General features: G+C 45.3%; 1 protein-coding gene and 1 long non-coding RNA gene across 3 annotated transcripts; both read left to right on the top strand.

Moving 5' to 3' along the window:
* Positions 1-202: 202 nt before the first annotated feature.
* SCRN2 (secernin 2) lies at positions 203-23,702 on the top strand. 2 transcript variants are annotated; one of them, XM_079949819.1, is made up of 8 exons: positions 203-248; positions 14,635-14,813; positions 16,136-16,317; positions 17,829-18,028; positions 18,859-19,074; positions 21,017-21,182; positions 22,309-22,489; positions 23,432-23,702. In XM_079949819.1, exons 1-8 carry the CDS (start codon positions 218-220, stop codon positions 23,591-23,593), a joined length of 1,317 nt encoding a protein of 438 aa, XP_079805945.1. In that variant the 5' UTR covers positions 203-217; the 3' UTR covers positions 23,594-23,702. The 2 variants fall into 2 exon arrangements, with proteins under 2 accessions (XP_079805945.1, XP_079805946.1); XM_079949820.1 differs by lacking the exon at positions 203-248 and adding an exon at positions 13,328-13,475.
* LOC307201149 lies at positions 1,268-2,811 on the top strand. Its single transcript, XR_013832588.1, has 2 exons — positions 1,268-2,162; positions 2,209-2,811. It is a non-coding gene; the product is annotated as an uncharacterized lncRNA (long non-coding RNA).
* Positions 23,703-24,297: the final 595 nt, after the last annotated feature.

Genomic DNA, 24,297 nt, shown 5'->3' on the forward strand with positions numbered 1-24,297 from the left:
CTGGGGGGGCATTGCAGCTTTTTGAGGGATAAGCTACAGTTCCCAGGATTCTTTGGGGTGGAGAGTTGTGTGCTTTAACTAAATGGTGTGTACATGGCCTAAAAGTCTCTGGGTTAGCAGAAAACTACAGCCGTTGCTTTGGTAACAACGATCCCCTCCCTGACCTGTTCCAGCCCAGCTTTTGTTTCTTTCTTGACTTGGCCAGGAGGCATTAGGCATGTGTTTGTGGGGAGGCAGAAGAGAAAGAGGTATGTAACATCAGGTAATCAAGCTGTGCCATTAAGTCATAATTAGAGGATGTCTTTTTAATGAGGGCTAGCGATTGCCTTTAAAAAAAATATCAAAAGCTGTAAAATCTCAGGATGTACAGCTCTGGGATGGTTGCTATAGCAACCACCAAATCCTCCCTCACCTGTCCCAGGCATCCCAGGCCTCTTGTATGTCTTGACTTGACTGAACCAGGAAGAGGAGTGCAGCAGAAAAATGTAATATTAATAAATCTTCCTTGGCAAATGTGTGTGTGGATGCGTGTTAGAACTGCATAGAGCTGCTTCTTTTCTCCTTAATGGGATATCCCCAGTAAATCAGGAGCCTTTCAGCTGGTTCCTGTGAGTTTAATAATGGACTTGGAATTCATGGTGGGGAGTACTTTAAAAAAATGGGACTTACTACTTTTTAGAGGTTCGTAGCTGCTCCCCAGGGAGTGGGGTGGGATGTGCTGCTTAAAGACCGAGAGGAAAAGTTGGAAGTGAATTACATTGTTTTTTTAGGAATAAGTTTGGAGTGCTGGAGACCATCCATGAAATATTCCATACTTTTAAAGGCCTTTTTAGACACCTAGTCCCTCCCAAACATCTCTGTAGCTTGTAACTCAGGTGAAGAGTAGAGGGGCAGTGGACATCTCCCCCCTCCATTAATCCATCCTTAGCTTAACAACCTTAATTACCGTATTTTTTGCTCTATAAGACTCACTTTTTCCCTCCTAAAAAGTAAGGGGAAATGTGTGTGCGTCTTATGGAGCGAATGCAGGCTGCGCAGCTATCCCAGAAGCCAGAACAGCAAGAGGGATTGCTGCTTTCACTGCGAAGCGATCCCTCTTGCTGTTCTGGCTTCTGAGATTCAGAATATTTTTTTTCTTATTTTCCTCCTCCAAAAACTAGGTGCGTCTTCTGGTCTGGTGCGTCTTATAGAGCGAAAAATACAGTATTTTCACATTATGTAGGCTGATAGAGTATTAATTTAAACAGGGCAAAAATTTAAACTGGGTGGGAGTGTGTTGTAGTTGTGTATCTTAGAGCAAGGGAGCTGAAAACCAGAGTGAGAGGTGTTCCTGTCATGAAGCTAGCGCAGTTGATAGATTCTGGATGCCATTAAGGGTAGCAGAGAGAAAATACAGACAGAACTGACCTTTGGTAGTGTATCTCATTCATTTCAATTAGGTTTCTGCAGAACTTTCTGGTAGATTGTGCTTCCTATTCATTAACGGGTACAGAATGCTGGATTGTGGTGGCTTTGTCTCAGGCACCAATATGACTTGGGATAGTTGATCTTCCTCCTCTCAGTAGCAAATACATGTAGAATTTAAATGGAGTTTCACACCAGTTCAATACTTCGCATATATTTCTAAATGCAGGTTCCTGTTAGGGTGATGGAAGTTTCTGTATACAGCAAGTTCAAAATCTGAGCATTGGAATGGACATTTTGGCCCTGTCCTATGCAAGTAATGGAATACATTACTAGTGTTGCTTAACAGATCACTCACACTCTCTCTCACACACACCCAATCATCAGCATATCTGTATTTTCCATGAAGGGAAAACTAGCAAAGCTTGTTCTTATAATATTTTGCTATTTGGGAAACCAAATGTTATATCTGAGTTTCAAAAAACGTATCTTTCTCAGGTTTTGGCCACAAGTTCAAATCACCAAAAAGTGGGCATTGGCTCTTTCAACTAGACACTTGGAAAATACAGATAATTTCCCAAGAGGTAACTTACCATGGTAAGCATGCCGCTAACTGGGGGAGAAATCAGAAATTTAGGAACCAGAGAGAGAAGGGGGCTTGCTAACTTGCTGTGTGCGCAATGGGGTAACGTGCTTGCTTTTGGAAAGCTGAAAGCAGAAAAGGCATTCCTGGCAGGCACGTGTGTGTGTGTGTGTGTGTGTGTGCGCGCGCGCACACACACACACACACACACACACACACAGTGACACACACTAAGTCCCACTATGCTCAGTGAGGCTTATTTTTGGGTAGGTGCATAGAATTGCAGCCTTGAAACTCAAATACCCCATTTTTAAAACTTTGGACTCGCAATATCCTTACTGTGTGTGTGCATGTGTGTTTTGCTATGAATACTGCGACATAGAGATGGATTTATTTAGGAGAATTACCCCCAAAAAGCTACAGGAAGCAAGGACCTCTCTGTCTTGATGGAGTTCGTTGGTTTGTTATCTGGCACAGCAAAAGTAATGTTCTGCAGCTTTAATAGTAATAATAATGAAAAATGACTAATTTCAGTATCGATGGTTGCCTGATGCTGGGGTTGAAAGATGTGAGATGTTGGCTTACTTTCACCTGGGTGAACTATTGTTCCTGGTAATGGCAAAAAGCAACACATGATCTGCCCCTCTGTTTGATTTCTCTCTTCTCCTTCAACACCCCGCTCCCATTCCCTTCATTCCTCTTCCAGTACGGTTTTTTTACACATTTGGGGATATGCACTAGGATTTGCCTAGCTGTGAAGTAAATTGGGGTGAAAACTTGTGGGGTTCTGCATTTTGTACCCTAATAAAAGAGTGTGTTTTCTACCCTGCTTCTGTCTGTCTGCTTCAGCAGAAGGGCAGCAAACTGAGAGTATGTGGGCAAAGGGGGAACAGGCAGCGGTGAGTTTAGCCTTTTCCAAGGCAAATGTTTCATGCCTAAAAAAGAGGCATGCAAGGAGGCAAGCAAGGTAAGCTCAATATCACGCCCTCTGAATTGGTAGTGTTACTTTCCTAATACCCAGTGTGAATGGTCTGTCTAGGGTTACTCTGTGGAAAAGAGTACCTAACACACCTGCCTTTTTATCAGTCCTTTAGATGGAAATCACAGGGCTCAAACAACGATGGATAACAGCACACCAAGTCCCTAAAACTTTGATACTTAAAACCATCACCACTTATTGCTACCCTGAAACCATCTCCAAAGTAATATATCTCTAAAATATAACATAGGGATACAGGTGGCGCTGTGGGTTAAACCACAGAGCCTAGGGCTTGCCAATCAGAAGGTCAGTGGTTCGAATCCCCACAATGGGGTGATCTCCCGTTGCTCGGTCCCTGCTCCTGCCAACCTAGCAGTTCAAAAGCACATCAAAGTTCAAGTAGATAAATAGGTACCGCTCCGGCGGGAAGGTAAACAGCGTTTCCGTGCACTGCTCTTGTTTGCCAGAAGCAGCTTAGTCATGCTGGCCTCATGACCCGGAAGCTGTACGCCGGCTCCCTCGGCCAATAAAGCGAGATGAGTGCTGCAACCCCAGAGTCAGCCATGACTGGACCTAATGGTCGGGGGTCCCTTTACCTTTACCTTTAAAATATAACATATAAAACCAAAAAGGTGTAGAAACCTTGAAACCCAGTGCATGCGTTGTAAACTGCTGAAACCATTGCTGCTTGCTGACATTATTAACAAACATAAGTTAATTTACTTGCACAAGAGTAAAGTACATGCAAGGAGCTCTGCTTGGAAACTTTGGTTCTTACAAAACCTTGCTTGATTTTTATCCTAATTTGCTAATAACGTTGTTAAAGAAACCACAATGAAGACATACAGTGCTTTTACAACACGCTGCATTAAAAGGCAACCCACAAGGTATTAGGCACTTGAGAGAAGGGAAGCAGTGCTTGGTGAATTAAAAAGGGAAGCCAGGATTAGGGAGCGGGGGGGAGGGAGGAATAAAATTTAGTTCAGATTTGGAGACAAATCTATCAAATTTTCAATTTACAAACAATACACAATCTGAAACACAGCCATCCTTTGTATTTGCACTACTACGAATTTTGCTGTGCTATTCTTCAGCTGAGCAATGTGTACAAAAATGTACACTATAGGATAAAGTGTGCAGGGAAATGCATATATTCATAAAAATAGCATACAAAATACATTATATCTGGGAGATGTGCATACAAAAATGTGTGCCTTAGGAGAAATTTGCGCTAAAATGCTGGCAGTTCCCCCCCCCCCCCATGTCTACTTTTTTGTATACAGTGGTACCTCAGGTTACAGACGTTTCCGGTTACAGACTCCGCTAACCCAGAAATAGTACCTCGGGTTAAGAACTTTGCTTCAGGATGAGAACAGAAATCGCGCGGTGGCAATGGGAGGCCCCATTAGCTAAAGAACAGTTTCAGGTTAAGAACGGACCTCCAGAACGAATTAAGTTCTTAACCTGAGGCACCACTGTATATAAAAAAGAAAAGCAAATTGATGTGAATAAAATATTGGAAAAATCAGAAACTGGGGCGGGGGGGGGGGGCGGGGGCGGAGAAACAGGTTCGCCCATCCCTAATAAGGATGCAGAAGACATATGCCAGGAACTGATTGTCGCCCAGATATTGTTGGGTGACAATTCCCATCATCCCTCAATCATCTGTCATGCTGGCTGGGGCTGTTGGGAGTTGGAGTCCAACCACATTGGAAGGGCCACAGATTCTTCGGCCCTAACGCATGTCCCATGACACTAAGCCTCAGGTGTCTAATGACCAGTACCAGTTTACTCCTAATATAGTGCATAACTAATTTATGGAAGTGCTGCCACAAATGGCGATAGCGGCCTCTAGCTTATATGGCTTTAAAGTGGGGTTTGGTCAAATTTATAGCAGCCTCCTCCAACCTGGTGCCTTCCAGATGTTCTTAGACTCCAACTCCCATGAGCCCCAGCCATCCTGGCCAATGGTCAAAGGATGATGGGAGTTGTAGTCAGGAAGGCATCAGGCCGGGGAAGGCTGTCATAGAGAATATTATAGCCATCTCCTGGTTTTAGAGGCACCATGCATTGGAATATCAGTTACTAGGAGACAATGGCGGCTGTCGTTTATTGCTGTCGTTGTGGTCTTCCCACGGCCATCTGGTTGACCACTGTAGGGATCATAGAATTGTAGAGTCGGAAGGGACCACGAGGGTCATCTAGTCTAACCCCCTACAATTCAGGAATATTTTGCCCAACGTGGGGCTCAAACCCACAACCCTGAGATTAAGAGTCTCATGCTCTACCAACTGAGCTATCCTTTGGACAGAGGATGCTGGACTAGATGGGCCTTTGGACAGATCCAGCAGAGTGGGTGGGGTGGGGTAAACAGAGCATTCTGCACATGAGAAAAATGTTCTCATCTGGATTCAGTGGGGAAATAGAAGGGTTGTTTCTGCATCACTCTGCTGCCTCCCTCAAAAGCTGCTTGTTTGCCTGCCTTCTTATTGCTTTGAGGATCTCGGGAGCTACGGGCCACTCCAAGATCTGCTGCCTCACATCCCTTTGCAAGAGCAGACATGGCAGAACAGCTCCCGGCCATTTTCCCGTGGCCACCTTTTACGTGATTTATCATCCATGTTGACAGGAGGGAGGGAATCGCTCAGCCATGTGGAACTGGTCTGGTTTCATACCACCGTGGCAGCGCATGACAAGGCAGAGCTTCTGATGTATGGGATGCTCTGAATCAAAAACTTTTTTTTTTAAAGTTAATTGATACAGAATAAAACTCTTTCATAGCTGGAAGGAGAATCAGTGCTGGGAAAACTGTATCTAGCTCACACCCCTACCCCCTGCCCCTGGAGACTGATGGTGGATGGTGCTTGGGGTCTAGCAAGAAAAGTTCTGGGATTGACCCTGACCCTCTATTAATCTTGAAATGGTGGGGGGGGGGTGGCCCTAGGAATCCTGCTTCCTTCACAGATTTTTTTTTAAAATGTTTGTGTGGGTGGTTTTTTTTTGGGGGGGTGCTTATAAATTCTTCTTCTTCTTCTTCTTCTTCTTCTTCTTCTTCTTCTTCTTCTTCTTCTTCTTCTTCTTTGTATACCACTGTTCATTTGTAGATCCCAGGGCGGTTCACAGCATAAAAATACAAGATAAAAGCACAAAATACATAATAAAAACAAGAACAAAAATGAAAAGATAACCCTGCATGACGTTGCTGTCACTTGCAAGGATTTCTTTTCTTTCTTTCTTTTTCAGTTTTTTCTATTAATTTTCCACAAAATTTTTAAGGCGAACAATCTTAATATCATTGTTAAGTGACTTCCTCAAATCCCCCTGCTTGAATTTCACTGTATATCGTTTTAACAGTTTTCCAAAATCAATCTTCTCAAAAGAAATTAACTTGACCACGCTTGCAAGGATTTCTTGGCTATAGCTCAGAACTGCCAGCCTTGTTGGGCTTCACCAGTAGATCAGGGCGATGGATCGTCTCGTTTGGCACCCTGTTCTCACAAGGGCCAGCCAGACCTCTGTGGGAAGCCCGCAAGCAGGCCTCAACCTCAACAGTCCTCTCCCCTCCTGCGGCCCATGATGCTCCTAGTTCTGATCCCAGACCCCAGTGACTGCCTTGAAGACCAAACTAAGGGTGATGTTCAGTCCCGCTCAGAATAGACCCACTGAAGTCAATGGATGTGACTAACTTTGCTCCATTCATTTCAGTGGGTCTACTTATAAGCCTCTTGGGCTTGCCAATGAGAAGGCCGGCGGTTCGGATCCCTGTGACGGGGTGAGCTCCCCTTGCTCTGTCCCAGCTCCTGCCAACCTAGCAGTTCGAAAGCACGCCAGTGCAAGTACAGTGGTACCTCAGGTTAAGTACTTAATTCGTTCCGGAGACCCGTTCTTAACCTGAAACTGTTCTTAACCTGAAGCACCACATTAGCTAATGGGGCCTCCTGCTGCTCCCACACCGCCGGAGCACAATTTCTGTTCTCATCCTGAAGCAAAGTTCATAACCTGAAGCACTATTTCTGGGTTTGTGGAGTCTGTAACCTGAAACGTATGTAACCTGAGGTACCACTGTAGATAAATAGGTACTGCTGCGGCAGGAAGATAAACGGCATTTCTTTGCGCTCTGGTTTCCATCACGGTGTCCCGTTGCATCAGAAGCCGTTTAGTTCTGCTAGCCACTTGACCCGGAATGCTGTCTGTGGACAAATGCCGGCTCCCTCAGCCTGAAAGTGAGATGAGCGCCGCAACCCCATAGTCGCCTTTGGCTGGACTTAACCATCCTGGAGTCCCTTACCTTTTTACCTACTTAGTTGAATACAACCCTAAATTTGAAAACAGTGTGATTTGGTCCATGCTGTTTCAACTTCTAGTTCTCTCCCCCCCCCCATGATATTTTGAACTGGTTATTTGTCAGGCAGCAGCCTCTTATGGGTTAATTGGTAGTGGAATTAGGCTTTGGAGAGACTTTTGAGTTCACATCCCCATTCATTTTACTGGGTGATCTCAGGCCATTGTCTAATGTGCTTCTCATTGCTGTGGTGAGGATTAAGCAAGAGGTAGCTAAGCCTGACCTGAACTCCTTGGAAGAAGGATGGGATAAACATTGGGTAGAATAGCAGGACATTCTGGGGTCAAATCAGAAACCGGGACGAACAGCTTCTGTAAATCCGGGACTGTCTCTGGAAAATAGCGGCACTTGGGGTGTGTGTGCTCTGTTAAGGCCCCAGGATCCTTTGGGGGAGGTCATGGGCTTTAAATGTGTGCTGAATATCCTTTAAATGTCTAGTGTGGATCTGCCCATTAAAAGCCGCTTTGTAACACATTTCAGGCATAACATTACCACATGGGGAGACTTGTTGCTAACCTCCCTTGGGAATTATCCACTCCCAGTCCCTTTCCGAGCAATGTGTCACACGCACTGTTTGAAGAGCACCTGGAGATAGAATCTCCATTACCCAATATATTTGTGGAACATATTCTCTTCTCCCTCCCTCCCTCCCTCCCCCCCCCCACCTCACCTCAGCTTATTATTTCAAAACATAAGCGGGGAGGGATGGGAGTTACTCCCTTGAACAGCCGGTCGGACAGGACCAAAGCACTTCCGACCAATCCAGAACCTACGGTCGGCCTTCATTTTTCATCTCAGGTTTTCTGTCACCTCAGTGGTGGGAAAAGGGGTGCAGGGTGGGGGAGAGAGAGTGTGTTAAAAAAAAAAGTCTCTAAAATTGAAATGAAAAGGATCTTCCATCCCCACCCAAAATTCTTTGAAACACCCACTCCCAAATCAAACCGTTCTCCTCCAGAATAAACGATGCAAACTTTGCAAACTAATGCGTGTAAAGCTTGACTGCATTAAAAATGTGCGCTTTAAAAAATAAAATAATTGATCCATACAGTGCTTAAATAATGGAGTGAAAGGTAGAGTGGACCTTAATAAAATCTACAAGCTCGATTCCCCACAAATTTCAGCTAAATGATGCCAAATGAAGGCTCATCTACACCTGTTTGCAGTCAATCCCTCTTCCTATGCAACTCTGAAAATTATAACTCTGTGGCTGGGGTGGGTGGGAGAAATAGGAGTCTCCTAACAACTCTCAATACCATTTAACGAACTACAGCTCCCACGGTCACGTGTCCAAGAGGTGTTTATTGTTTGTCCCACCGCTTTTCCCGGGAAAACCCCTCTTAATCTTAATACAAGATCTGGATAGAGAGATAAAAGCAGACCCTCCAAGTGTCCCTATTTTCCAGGGACATCCCTGATTTAGAGAACCCGTCACGGTTTCTGATTTGATCCCAGAATGTCCCACTTTTCCTTAGTATGTCCCTATTTTCGTTGGAGAAATGTTGGAGGGTATGGAGTTATCTGCCCCCCCCGAGCTGTCTGAAGGCAATCCTGTGTAGGTTTTTTTAAAAAGGGGGGTTGGTTTTTAAAAAAGGGGGGGAGTTTAATGTTTTATTGTGTTTTTATCTATGTTGGAAAATGCCCAGAGTAATTGGGGCAACCCAGTCAGATGTGTAGGGTATAAATAGCAAATGATCATTATGAAATAGGACGTCCCTATTTGCACCAGAGAAATGTCGGTGGGTATGTAAAAAGGCCTTTCCAAAGTATCACACATCACTTTGGAATTCAACATGAAGGGCAGAACTTTCTTGAAGGGTGAGGTTCCAACTCCTGAAGGTGGAGTCTCTGGGGCATAGCTCAGAAAGCTCAGACTGGATTGAGATCCAGCCTGAACCAACCGGTTGCAGAGGAGGAAAACCTATGGGTGACGCAACAGGGTGTAACATCCATATAAATAATGCCTGGGGTACAAATCGGAGGAGGCCACCGGACCAGCAACTCCAACTCTGTAAGGGAGTGTGTCTTGTTATCTGTATCTTACTTTCTCCACCCTTGTCCTCTTTTTTGTTGTTGTTGTTGTTGTTGATTGTTTGTTTTTAAATCAAGTGGACACTTTCGCTTACTCCAAAGAACTTGCTCAGGCTTGATTTAAGTGGGTGCAAAAATTGGAGCCGGATCTTAAAGAGAGTGTCACAGTCACAGGCCAATTGGGAAATGGGTGTGTACCCGAAAAGGGAGAATCACTTGCACCCACCTGGCAGTGCTCAGAGAGTGTGTGAAGCGTAAACATGGGACTTCAGATGCCCAGCAGCAAGGCAGGCCTTGGAACCAAAGGCCTGGTTATCATCCCTGAATACTTGCACTCTTAATGGTTTTTACAAGACATCTGTCAAATCATCTTCTTCCTGGGTTTTACCTGGGCTTCTTGCAACTTTTTTCTTTAAGGCTACAGTAAATCCATATTCTTTTTAAAGAATAGAACAGTAGTTCAGTCTCTCCAATTGTAGATTGCTGTAGCGCTTCTCTTCCATCTTTTTTTAAAAAGGCATAGTTTTCAGGTGTGCAAAGATGTTTTGGGTCAGTTGGCCTATTGCCACGCATGTACAGTTTGGCACAACCTCACTACTGCCTTTCTTGACAATAACATTTTAAAAATCTGTCTTTTAATTGCCCCATTTGCCTATTTTTTTTTTTTAAATAAAATATTTATGCAGTAGTACTTAAATGAAAAAGTGCTTCATGCAAATTTTTTAATTGATTTTAAAATGCTACATATCCAGTCTTTCCAAACACCTCCATTTTTCAAATAATCCCACCCCCAACATTCTGCTTTTTAAAAAGTAATTGCAGAATGTCACTGACTTTTTTAGTCTTTTAGTGTGACTTTTATAAAATGATTTTAATGGTAGTATTAATTTGAGAATTACTCAGTAATCCCCATTTGTATGAAAGCTGGTAAGACTGCTTGATAAAATTGCTCTATCTGTGAGTTGCTGTTACTGATGGCATATTTCTGTTGTTGTTCTTTGTAATGCTTTGAAAAAACATAACAAAACATTAAATAACAGCCACAGACTTGGGGGAGGGGGCGGGTTAGAAAAGTCACAAGGAAATCCACTGAATATTTTGGGATGAATTAAAAATGAATGGGAAAGTGCATAAATACCACACAGGCAAATCAGGATGAGTGCACTTTGTTGTAGAACTGCCCTGTAAACAAACCAGAACAAATGCTGAATAAGGACTGGACCTAGTCTAACCACTGCATAAGCTCTGTGCAAGCAAATCAGGATAAACATGGAATAAACAGGCACCCTTGGATTTTGCACCTTGAGCATCAAAAGGTCTTGTTGCTGCCCTGTTGAAGAGTCCTAGGGATGGAACAGCGGAGATTTGGGAGGGTCAAGGACAGATTAGAAAGGAGAAGCAAGCCTCAAGAGTTTAGAGAAGCATGTCATGAACTAAAATGACCTGTTTATTCAGCACTCATCCTGATTTTTTGCACAAAGTTTGTGGGGAGCTTAGATGGTGCTGACTATTAACTGAGTGTCCAGTCTTATTTGCTTGTGTTGTGTATATGACATGGTGTCAAGCAATTGTGATCCCACACACTTTCCAGTTCATCACTCTTCTTATCACAAAAAGCCAGCAACTTTAGTTCTGCGGTCCAAATTTGTTGGTATGTGATTGAATCCCACCCCAAAACAGCAAGAAACTGGAAGGGGCCTGAGGCAGAGCTTGGACCGAGATATTTTCCTGTCTGATGCACATAACAACAACAACAATAATAATAATAAGTTATTATTTGTACCCCGCCCATCTGGCTGGGTTTCCCCAGCCACTCTGGGCAGCTTCCACCAAAACAAAAAATACACTAAGATGTCACACATTAAAAACTTCCCTGAACAGGGCTGCCTTAAGATGTCTTCTGAATGTCAGGTAGTTGTTTATCTCAAGATGGCATCCCCTTCCATTCTGGAAGTTGACCAAACTCCAACACTGGCGACGGGCTGGCACACTTCACGACAGCAGATAAGCCATGTGGCAAACACAAAAACTCATGCCACTGTACTCCATCCTCTGCTGGCTGAGGCAGCCACCTCCCTCTGCCTAATGGTAGTGCCAACCCTCAATGAAGTGTGTGGGCTTGCCGGACATGGAGCACAATCCGCTGGGAAATTCTGCCCCATCAAAATGAATGGGAAGGCACAAGAGGGCAGACAGAGGCTAAAGATAGGAAAGCAGTAGTAGACAAGAAGGAACTCTGAACACTTGACCAGCTGGATTAGGTCCCTTCTCCCTACTAAAACAGATATTCGGCAGATGCAGCTTCCCCAAGGCACCAATTTGAAAGACCAAAGTCTGCCAGTGAATTTAGAACCAACAGCCTGGAGATGAAGAGCCACCAAAGACCATTTATGTGGGCTTGATGGTATCTGAAGCTGGCAGACTCCAGTTTCCAGAAGGGTGAGGCCCCCGACCTCCAAGGTCAACAACTTCTGGCTGCATTATAGTCAGAGCTACGAAAGCTGGATTGCCAGGCAATTTCTCAGGGGCTCACCAAGGCCTGTTTCTCAACTGTGAGCAGCCTGTTTTCATCCAAGCTGCTCATATTATGTACCTTGTAATGTAAAGGATGTGGTTTCTGTTTGCTTCTTTTCCTCTACCCTCCCCATCCCTTTTTTCTTTTGTGCCCTGACCTTCTGGACTGTAAGCCTGAGGGAAGATATGGTGTTGTTTTTATTTATCTCTGTGAGCGAAGAGTTTGGGGGGGGGGTATTTAAATAAAATAAAAATGATAGTAAGGTCAGCCTCCTGTATATTTAGTAGTTGTGGAAAAGAGGGCCTCCCAGCAGGGGAATTTCAGCAGATGTAGCTTGCATGAGCAGCTGTCAGATCCCTTCCTGGCCTGGCTCCAGGGATGGCAAGCTACACCTGCTGAAACTCCCTCTTGTACACAACGATTAAAGGCCCAGGAGCCTTATCCTTCTTGAAGCTGGGCGTCTTCGGTGTGCAAGACCACAATGGGTTCAGCACCGGATTACTTAATACATAGGCAGAATAGGCACTAGCCTTTTAGGGTCCCTGTGACAATGGATCAAACCAAAATAATATGGATTTGATCTTGAAATGAAATTACAATCAAACTGTGTTTGTGGGAGGGGTGTGTGTGTTTGGGGTTTTTTGTTTTTGTTTTTTTTTAAATGTATTTTGCATTCTCATTTTGTGTTTTCCTGTTGCGAACCACCCTGGGCTCTTCCAATGAAGAGTAGTAGACACATTTAACAAAACAACAACAATGGGGCTTCATTGGGAGAATTTCCTGCCTCGTGAGAAAGCCTTTTTTCTTTTGTGCCCTAATCTTCTAGACTGTAAGCCTGAGGGAAAAGATTGTGTTGTTTTTATTTATCTCTGCCAGCGAAGAATTGGGAGGGGGGGATGTTTAAATAAAATAAAAATGATAGTAAATCCGACTTCCTGTATTTGGATTTTCCAAACGAGCTATTTGGACTTTCCACCTCGGGGCCCCCAAACACCTTAAGTTAGGCCAGGTTTGCGTCTGCAGACACTTAAGTTAATTTTTTTTTTTTTACTACAGTACTTCGCTTTATCCACTCTTAAGAGAAACCTGGTACGTGATCGAAGGGCGCCCTCTAGTGTCCCTCTGGGGCAACGACAGCAACTCTCTCTCTCTATCTCTCTCTCCCCCCCCCAAGCCCCGCACACGCACTCTCTCTCTCTCTCTCTCTCTCTCTCTCTCCCCAAGCCCCGCATACTCTCTCTCTCTCTCCCCCCCCCCAAGCCCCGCACACACACACACACACACACACACAAACATTCTCTCTCTCTCTCTCTCTCTCTCTCTCCCCAAGCCCCGCATACTCTCTCTCTCTCTCCCCAAGCCCCGCATACTCTCTCTCTCTCTCTCTCTCTCTCTCTCTCTCTCCCCCCCAAGCCCCGCACACGTTTTCTTAATAAATCATCCAGGCAGCTCCGAACATAAGCGGCCCTAGCGCCGCCGGTTCTCCGATGCCGTCTTCAGCTTGGCAAAGTTTGACCCCGGCTCGCTGCAGACGGCGGACTCGTCTCCTCCCTGAGCGCGACAGATCCGGAAGACGCGGTGGGGGAAGGCTAGTCGGGGCTCCTGCCTCCTGCATCAGAAGCCTGTAAGAGCCGTGGGGGATTGGGGGCTGGTGGGAGGGAGTGCAAGCGCCAGAAAAGTATTTTATCAAGGGATATCATTATATAGAATATAACTGCAGGCCTTGGGCAAAGCAGAAGGGGGAACAGCTGCAAGCGTAATAGCAAATAGTAAACGGACCAGCATGGTGAATCGGCTCGATTGTAGCAGAAGGAAGAGGAGGAGGAGCGAGCGAGCCGTTTCAAAAAGGGATATATTGCGAAGGGCCTGCGAGAGTTAGGAAAAAGTGCAATAGTCACCGCTAAGCCCTGGCTGCTACAGGGGTTGGGGGAGGTAGGGCGATCTTTGTAAAGTATCCTTGAGCAGGGACCCCACCCCGCAAGGCCTGCTAGGATAGACGTGGGTGAGTCGGTGAGTGCATAATAATAATAATAATAATAATAATAATAATAATATAATAAAATTTTATTATTTGCACCCCACCCATCTGGCTGGGTTGCCCCAGCCACTCTGGGAGGCTTCTAACATAGATAGAAGCATAATAAAACATCAAACATTAAAAACTGCACCGTGGCACATGCCCTCTTATTGTGCATGCCATGAGAAAGTTACAGGGTGCAAGGTTCTCTGCCATGCATAGCACGCACTGGAGAGGGAGCTGGGCTTTAAATATTGCAAAAAAAAAAAAAAGGGCCTGTGAAAAGTTTGGGCCCTGCAAAGGGGTTGGGGGAGGTAGAACATTAGGAAGCAGGGGGTGGCCAGGGCTTTTTTCAGCCGGAACTCGCTGGAACTGAGTTTCGGTGCATTTCAGTTGGTGCCTTGCCATTATAAGAGAACAGTAGAGGCATTTGTGGTGAGTTCCAGCACCTCTTTTCATACAGGTGTTTGTAGGAGTGGCATATAAGCATTTGAAGGAGCCTGCTGTCCCTGTTTGTGACTGCTATCTTTGTATACCTTGAGCTGATAAAGCTACCATCCTAACCGGGCTTGTTAGGGAGTAGGTCACACCGAATTCAACAGGGCTTCGTTTTGAGTAGGCATGCTTAGCACTGCATTGCACACTAGCTTCAAATAAAGTGGGAGAGACTTTCCCGCCAGGTCAGAAAGCAGAGAGAATCTCATACAACACTTAGCAGGAGTGGAAGCTACAATCTCCAGCTGTTGTCTTGTGGTCTTGCCTGTAGATAGAATGGCTGACCCTTGTCTCTGTGGACCCTCCTCCTGCGACTGCTTCGTCTCTCTTCCCCCGGCCTCTGCGGCCAGAGAGGTCATATTTGGCAAGAATTCTGACCGGCCGAGGGATGAAGTCCAAGAGGTAGTCTATTTCCCAGCCAGAAGCCATGCCAAGGGGGCAAAGGTCCAGGTGAGCTAAAATCCAGCATGCAGTATAGGAGCATGGAGCTGCATTTGTGGGAGAGGGTTATGTTCTAGAAAGTAATGAGAAGTCACATCTCCAACGTATCCATTGCTGCGGTCCATCCTAAATCAGGGCACACAAACCATCCCCAATTACTGGCATATACATTCTCCATGAACAAAACACTTTCCAAACAGTGATCAGGTTTGCAGGTAGTGCTAAGCCAAACTATGCTTTATCAAACTCTGGTTTAGCACACTGGTCCTCAAACATTTTTTTCTGGGCCACACTTACACAATAAATATTTTGCTCCTGCCACACCAAAATTTTGTTGATAATTGGAAAACGAAAGGATCACAACTAGGATTGTCATCAGTGTGACCTGATGCTTTTTGTTCTCATTTTGAAATTATATCTATCCATATTCTGCAAATAAAAACAATTGCTTTATACTACACTGAAATGTTTAAATGCTTGATTGTCCTTAAATCTTCCTACCACATTTGTTGTTATCTTCTGGCACATCAGTGTGGCTTGCCATACTTGTTGAGAACTGCCGGTTTAGCATGAACATATGAAGTCCATAGTGACTTTGCTTCTACTGCTTTGCTGTGCGCTAGCCTATGGTTTGGCCTAACATGCCGTCTGAACCTGGGCTCATGGTTTCTCTTGCTCCAGACAAACCATGAACTGCAGCCAAGGCTTGTTCTTGTTTGCATCCCATGGTCTGTGCAGGAGACAAACCATAAGCTCAGGTTTGGGCAGTGTGCTAAGCCAAACCATGGATTAGCTCCCTGCAAAACAGCAGGACCAGAGAAGGAGCAAAGCAGCTGTGATCTTCCCTCAAGTAGCCTGCACACTCGGCATTATGTGTGAATTGAGCCACTCTCAGAAAAGAGGTGGCAGAATCTGTCCTTAATGCACTGCCAGACCTGCCGTTCCGGAGTCCTGTGTACCATTCTGGGTACTAACGTTTTAAGAAAGACGCCAGGAAATTGGAGTATGTATAGAGGATGGCAAGTTATGTTCAGGTTAGCACCTTGGAGCACAGAGAAGTTGTGTGTGTCCGTCCCTGTCCCCCCCCCCCATTGAAAAGCTCTTTTTCCCCATAGCTGTTCACATCAGCACAGCTTCATTAGTGTCAGATTCATTTCAGTAGGGTGCTGATGGAGAAGGGATATCTTTTCTCTATGCAAAGATGCATTAGGAATGGCTTGAGAAACAACGCATTGAACAGGGAAGCGTATCACTCTGTTTGTGAGCAAAACAACAAAAATAATGAAAGTGCCAGCGTGGACTTTCGTTTCAAAGGCTGCCTTTCTTCCCAGTGCACATATATTGAAGTGGACCAGGTTGAGAAGACCCATGCGGTCATTCTCAGCCGACCAGCCTGGCTCTGGGGAGCCGAGATGGGGGCCAACGAGCACGGGGTCTGCATTGGCAATGAAGGGGTGTGGACCAAGGAGCCTGTGGCAGAGGAGGAAGCCTTGCTGGGCATGGATCTGGTCAGGTAAGAGGCGACATGTTGGGTGGCTGTGAATCATCAGCTTGTACTCAAGCTGTCTTCTCTGCTCCTCTGTAATCGCATGGCTGGCCATGGGCGTAGCCAAGATTTTTGTTAGGGGGCAAGCTTTCATTAGGAGGTCAGAATTTCAGATTTGTATTGATTTTTATTGACTTAGGGGGTGCAGCTGCCCCCTACCCCCCCTGGCTGCGCCCATGCTGCTGGCCCACATGGAGGCTGAGATACTGTCATTGCACCTGGACAAAGATGGTCTGGCCTCAGTTCTTGCATCTGTATAATGGGAATGACAGTGAACACCCTCTCAATAATTGTTCTGAGAATTGGTGAGCTAAGAAGAGTTACAGCACTATTAGGTCCAGTTGTGACCGACTCTGGGGTTGTGGTGCTCATCTCGCTTTATTGGCTGAGGGAGCCGGCGTACAGCTTCTGGGTCATGTGGCCAGCATGACTAAGCCGCTTCTGGTGAACCAGAGCAGCGCACGGAAACGCCGTTTACCTTCCCACCGGAGCGGTACCTATTTATCTACTTGCACTTTGACGTGCTTTTGAACTGCTAGGTTGGCAGGAGCAGGGACCGAGCAACGGGAGCTCACCCCGTCACGGGGATTCGAACCGCCGACCTTCTGATCGGCAAGTCCTGGGCTCTGTGGTTTAACCCACAGCACCACCCGCGTCCCTTTTTACAGCACTATAGTTGTTCATAATAGGAAAACATCATCCCTGGTAGGTTTGAACACCTCCAGCGAAGGAGAGTTCACATTCCAAGGCAGTCTGTTACACGATTAAACAGCTGGAATCATCGGGAAGTTCTCCCTAATATTTAATAAAAAAGCTTTTTCTTGTAATTTAATCCATTGGTTTAGGGTCTTCCTTGTTGAACTGCAGAAAACAAATTGCTTCATCATCTATATGACAGCCCATCAGATATTTGAAGGTGGCTATCATGTGTGTGTCCCCCTCTTTAATCTTTCCCCCCAGACTAAATAAGAATCGCAATAACAAACGGTTGTAATTGGTGTCCTTTAAACCTGGGTCTCCCACAGTATTGGCAGTTATTGGAAACTTGTTTATTTCTGAAACCTTTTTAGTCCTGTTGAGTTACTGCAAAATTCCTGACTGGATGAATGAAAGAGCATCAAACACTGTCTGATTTTTTAATAGCGATCAGTCACGGTTTGCAAATGATCTTACTTAAAAATCCCTGGTTCGCCTAAAAGCCTCTTTTTTAAAAAAAATCTACATTGAGAAAATATATTACTTTTTAAAGAATACTGTAATAAGTTCGGTGCATCAGTTAGGGCAGAGGTGGTTAATCTGAGGGTTTTGAGCTGTTGCTGGACTACAGCTCCCATCATCCCTGACCAGTGACTATGTTGGCTGGGGCTCATAGGAAGTGGAGTCAGCAACGACTAGAGAGCCACTGGTCATCCATCCCTGAGTAAATTGGTTCACAGCCAGGTTTGCAGAGGCAGTAATGGCTAAATAATGTATTTCAGGCTCGGTTTGGAGCGGAGCAGCAGTGCCCAGGAAGCAGTCCAGGTTATAACAACCCTCCTGGAACGTTACGGCCAAGGGGGCAGTTGCAAGGAGGAGCCGACCCCCTTCATTTACCACAACACCTTCCTCCTTGCGGATCGCACTGAAGCCTGGGTTGTAGAAACAGCCGGGCAGTTTTGGGTGGCTCAAAGGATTCGAGGTGAGTGCATTGCAGAAAGAGATGACAGGACACCTTAGATCTTAACAGATACACAAAACTATCTGGCGCTGCTCTTTTGCGAACGGTCTGGGCTTTTGTTTGCTTACTTTGCTGAGATTCCTGGTTCAGATTCTGCTCTGAGAAAAGTTCAGTTCAGAACCCTGTACGAACTCGCAAGACATTTTCGTCTTGCGAAGCAAGCCCATAGGAAATTTGTTTTGCGAAGCACCTCCAAAACGGAAAACCCTTTCGTCTAGCGGGTTTTCCGTCTTGCGAGGCATTCGTCTTGCGGGGCACCACTGTATGTGGTTAGAAAGGGTGTCTCCACCCCCATCGTTCAGCCCAGACAAGGAGGTCCAGCTCTGAGGGCCTTCTGGCGGTTCCCTCACTGTGAGAAAAGTGAAGTTACAGGGAACCAGGCAGAGGGCCTTCTTGGTAGTGGCACCCGCTCTGTGGAACGCCCTTCCATCCAATGTCAAGGAAATAAACAACTATCTGACTTTTAGAAGACATCTGAAGGCAGTCCTGTTCAGGGAAGTTTTTAATGTTTGATGTTTTATTGTGTTTTTAATATTCTGTTGGGAGCCACCCAGAGTGGCTGGGGAAACCCAGCCAGATGGGCAGAGTATAAATAAATTATTATTATTATTATTTATTATTTATTTAGAATGTTAGACTAGGACCTCGGATCTCCTTCGAGGAAAAAGGAAGTATATAAATGTAATAAATAAATAAAACCTCGGGCTGCTGAGATGTATTATGGAATTGTATTCGAGATCGGCTAAGCCTTTTCAAACTTCCCGCTTCTTGTCTCTCCTCCCACCCTCCAGAAGGTGCCCGTAACATTTCCAACCAGCTGAGCATTGGTACCGACATTACCTCTGAGCATGCGGGCCTCAGGCAACATGCCCGGGAGCAGGGATGGTGGAGTGGCCAAGGGGCGTTCAGCTTCCTGGAGGTGTTCTCTCTCACCCACCAGCCTGTGCGCATGGAGGCGGCCAAAGCTCGCTATTGTGCTGGCCAGCAGCTGCTGCACCAACATTCAGGTGTGTATCCAAAATACGTAGAGCTGTAGGGTTTCGGAAGCTTGTTTTTTTGTTTTGTTTTGTTTTGTTTTGAAATGATTTTTATTTGATTTTACAAATGCAAAGTTTTATAAAAGAATCCAAATACAGTGGTACTTTGGGTTACAGACCCTTCAGGTTACAGACTCCATTAGTCCAGTGATAGTACCTCAGCTTAAGATCTTTGCTTCAGGATGAGAACAGAAATCGCATGGCAACGGGAGGCTCCATTAGCTAAAGTGATACCTCAGGTTAAGAATGGACCTCCAGAAGGAATTAAGTTCTTAACCCGAGGAACCACGGTATATATCTATATACAGAGTTTCCTCTGAATCTTGGAACTCCCATCCCCTCCATGGGGTCCCATTTTAAACATTTAATACTACATATTCTTCAACATGCAGCCCTCCAGATGTTTTTGGCCTACAACTCCCATGATCCCTAGCTAACAGGACCAGTGGTCAGGGATGATGGGAATTGAAGTCCAAAACATCTGGAGGGCCAAAGGTTGGGGGTGCCTGTTTTATATCAATCCATGGTAATTGTTACGCTACAAGTGAAATCGAAATCCTGCTAATGTTTCCATCTGCTTACAGTGGTCTCCTAAATAACTTAGTTTTTCCCTGTTCTTTTATAAAGTTTTTGTCCTCTTGGTTTCTGGGTTTTCCAGTCAGTTTTGCTATCTTGGCATAGTCCATCAACTTGTGGTTCCATACATGAAGAGTCTTTTCTGCTCCTTTGGTATATCGGTACCTGTAATTCCTAATACAAAAGCTTTTGGTTTCTTAACAAAGGTTATTTTAAGCATTTTTTTTCATTTCATTATTTCTTATCTCCCAGAAAGCTTCTATTATTATTTTATTATTATTATTATTATTATTATTATTATTATTATTATTATTATTATCTTTGTTTGTGAAGGGAAGCGTGTCCCATAGAGCCGCTTAATGTTGGTTCAGATAGTCAGAAGCACAGCCCAGCTGGTCATGTGACCCCACTGGGGTGGCAGCTGGAAATGCCAACATCCTCCTGGTTGCCTAGCAAGCATCACTCAAGGAAGACCCAGAGAACTTAGCATTTGGTTTGCAGCCCCATAATGTAATGTAACAGATCTATTTAAAGTTGTGGTTTTAGATGTAGACCAGAAGATCTATGCGGTAGTACAGTCGTACCTTCGTTTACGTAAACCTCTGGTTACATAAACTTCGGGGTGAGAGCGCGGCAAACCCAGAAGTATTTTACCGGGTTTTGCCATGCGTGCATATGCAAAAACAGTCTGTGCATGTGCAGAAGCGGTCCTCGGGTTGTGGAAACCTCGGGATCTGACCAGACCTCCGGAACAGATCCTGTCTGCAACCGGAGGTACCACTGTAATGGATAGATCTCTCTTTAATGCTGGCATCGGATTGCGAGATTGGTTACCTTGAGACTCCTGGCTCTCATGTTTCTGCCCATTCTGTTTGGTGCGGTGGTTAGGCGTTGCATTTGGGCATAGGGGAACCCACCTATCATCTGATGCAGAGAGAGTGCTTATGAGGACATGGAGAATGCCTCCCTTTGCCCTTAACACTCAGGAACCTCACCTAGTCCTTCTGCATGTCGGTTTGGGTGGGGCAGAAATTAGTCAAGAGGAAGTGACTCTTACACAAGTAATAAGGCCCAGCCCAGGACATTTTGGCCCCCGATTCAAAAAGTCCAAATGGGTGACCATTTTCCAACAGGGCTCATGCGGGAAACTTTCCCAGTGGATTGTGCCCAGTTGGTCCGCCTGCCTCCCACTTCGCCACGCTTGACGGTTCCCCAAATCTGTCCCCTTGCCTTGGCTCCATAGTAGAGCAAGCCTCCATCAGGTATTTGTGAATTCTGACACCCTCTTCTTCTGGTATCAGTACAGTTTCCCATCTTCCTCTTTACTGATGTGTAGGGCAGATCACCGCAGAGACCATTATGACCATCTTGAGTGACAAGGCCAGCGGGATCTGCGTCGATTCGGAAGGTTTCTGCACCACGGGAAGCATGGTGTCCGTCCTGCCGCAGGATCCTCACCTGCCTTGCATCCACTTCTTCACGGCCACACCAGACCCTTCCAGGTAAGCCGAAAGCTCCTGCTTCATTAAAATTGGTGAGTGCACCTGCTAAGTTAGAGGAGCCCTGCTAGCCAACCAGAATAGCTATTGGAAGTGCATTTGTTATTTCAGGTGAGTTCCTTATTCCCCAATAATTTATTGGAACGGAAAAGAGTTTTATGTGAACAAAATAAATGCGCCTTTTACAGTTACTGAAGACCAGTCTTCAACCAATACATAATCTATTGAACGGGATAAGCATGACATAATCTGAAATTATCTTTCTTGTAAAACATTGTTTTCTCCCACCAGCCTTGAGATACTTATAATGATATGGTTGTGTGAAAGTTCATCCTGTCAGTATTTTATGCTTCATTTAATAAGTTCCCTTTTCTGCAGGACTTTCCGAAATATGCTTTTTTTCCAGAAAGCTGGGTTTTTTTTTTGCCCCCTAACAAAGGTATAGGACAGGTGATACTGAAATTAAACAATGAATAAAAGGAGTACAGTTGTACCTTGGCTTCCAAACGCCTTGGGAGTTGAACATTCCGGCTCCCAAACGATCGAAAACCGTGTTTTCCAGTTTTCGAACATTCTTTCGGAAGCTGAACATCCAGTGGGGCTTCCGATTGGCTGCAGGAAGCCATTCAGAAGCTGTGCTTTGGAAGCCGAACGTTTCGGAAGTCGAACGGACTTTGGGAACGGATTCTGTTCGACTTCCAAGGTACGACTGTATTCAAAAATCTTTACATCTCAAATTAAGTAAAATGGCAGTAAATCAGTGCGGACTGTTCTCAGGACATGAGTGTGATAACCCTCTCCATCAGGTGCTCCCAGGCAACCGTGAATCAGCAACCATGTTGCCTCTAAAACTTGGAGGTTTGCATGCAGCCACCCTGACTAGTAGCCACTGGCAGCCTAAACCTGCATGACATTGTCTCACCGTATTTTAAAATTTGTCCAAGTTGGTGGTCACCGCTTTGAGCATCAGAAAAGCAGCACATTGCATTTTTGTTTTAATTGTTTTTAGTTTTTTTAATATACAAATCGTGTTGTCATGTTCATATTATCCCTCTGTGTTTTAGGGGAACCGTTTGATTAAGAGTGTCGGGTACATTGTCCAAATCCTCTCTTCTCTCCTGCTCGGCAGGTCGATCTTCAAACCCTTCATCTTCGTTCCCAACGTCACTTTCTTTCACCAAGTGCAATCGCCGACCTTTGGTGACAAAGACCCCGTCAGGGAGACGCCCAGGTTTCAGAGACGGGTGGACCGACGGCACAATCTCTACAGGGAACACCAGTTAGTCCTGGACACCATGGACCGCAATGAGGTGAAGCCCTGAAGAACCACTTGCAGTTACTGTAGATCGGGGCTGGGGGACTTATACCACCTCCAGATGTTGTCGGACTACAACTCCACTAATCTCTGGCCCTTTCCCCCATGTTCTCATTCTGAACTCTTTCCTCTAGCCCAGCTCCTTGTCACCTGATATTTCCCAAACTGACTTGGTTCCACTTTCCATGTTCTCTGAACTCTGCTCGTTGGCTGCCTTATTTCTAGCTCTCTCTTTCCGTCCTCCTTTCTGTCTCCAATCACTTCCTTTCTCATTGTTTTTATTAAAGATTTTTGGGTTACAAAAGTACATAACAGTCGTACCTTGGATCCCAAATGCCTTGGTACTCGGACGTTTTGGCTCCTGAACACCACAAACCCGGAAGTGACTGCTCCAGTTTGCGAACGTTATTTGGAACCTGAATGTCTGACTGTGCTTCTCTGGCTTCTGATTGGCTGCAGGAGCTTCCTGCAGGCCAATCGGAAGCCGCGCTTTGGATTCTGAACCCTTTGGAAGTTGAATGGACTTCCGGAACAGATTCCGTTCGACTTCTGAGGTACGACTGTACATCATCTCTGCTTTCAGATCATAAAGTCCTTTCTACAGAACACCTCTAATCACTTTCCACCTGCTATTCTCCATTTCTTGTTGCTCTTTGTCTTCCCTTCTCTTTACCACCCAGCCAGGGTTTGAACAGCCCTGACTCGGGATGTGGTCCCACCCAGTTGTAGCTCCAATGCATTACCCCAGCTTTTCATGAAACCTTGCGGGTGAGCGAATTGGCTTCCAAGTCCGCCTTTCCACCCCCCAGATGACATCAACCATGGGTATTGAGGGGCGGCATCCGCCATGCCAGGGATACATGACAAATGAGTTATGGCAACACCCTAAGGTCCCCATAATTAATGCCCCGTTCTTTCTCTCTCCCCCCCCCCCCAGCATGAGCGCCAGAGACTCCAAGAGATTATGCGGAAATTTCAGCGGCAAGCCCTGGAGGCCATGAAGAACCTGCTGGCGGGCTCCTTCACTCTGAAACCCCAGGAGCTGGCTGACCTCTTCTATGACTGTGTGGTCACAGAAATCAAGTTATATAAACAGTAAGATCCCTATCAGGGCAGAGAGATTAAGGTTCGTTCCCGAGACCACTGAGAGTTCCATGTGTGAAACAAAACCCTACTTGGATTATATGATATGATAATGCTGCACCTTTTTTAAAAAACAAAACCTTAAAATTGTGGAGTTTGCATAGGCAGCCTTCAGGATTCATTGTTGCTGCAAGAGTGAAGACCACGGGCATGGTTGTGGCTTTGAAAAGTTCGTGAAGGCTGGTGGTTCTGAAATGTGGAACAGCCTCTGCGTCTTAAGGGCTACAGACTAACAAGGGAAGTGGGTAGCACTTTAGTGCACTTCTGGAACCTCCAACTGGCTACTGTCAGAAGCAATGAAGTAGAGCGAGATAAGACATTTGGAATTGTTTGGCCTGAGCTGTTGGGGACACACTAGATAGATCTCAGTCTGCAAGATAGATGGGGCTCCATTTTAGTTTTGTCACTGCGCTTTTGGTTTGGAGGGACCGAGAAAAATAATCTGGGAGAATGTCTGGTTTTTTCCTTCTAAAAACAGAGAAACGGTCCTCTGAATTTTAACATCTGTCTGAGATATCCCAAACATTTTTTTCCCTAAAACGGCAGAGATTCCAGCAAATGCTACCAGTGTATTATTGTAGACACAGCACTACAGAATAACCTGTGAAATGTATATTCCTCTCTTCTGTTATGGATGCTGCAATCCTGATTTTTTTTTCC

Source organism: Podarcis cretensis (assembly GCF_951804945.1).
Source record: "Podarcis cretensis genome assembly, chromosome: 13".
Taxonomy (NCBI): Eukaryota; Metazoa; Chordata; class Lepidosauria; order Squamata; family Lacertidae; genus Podarcis; species Podarcis cretensis.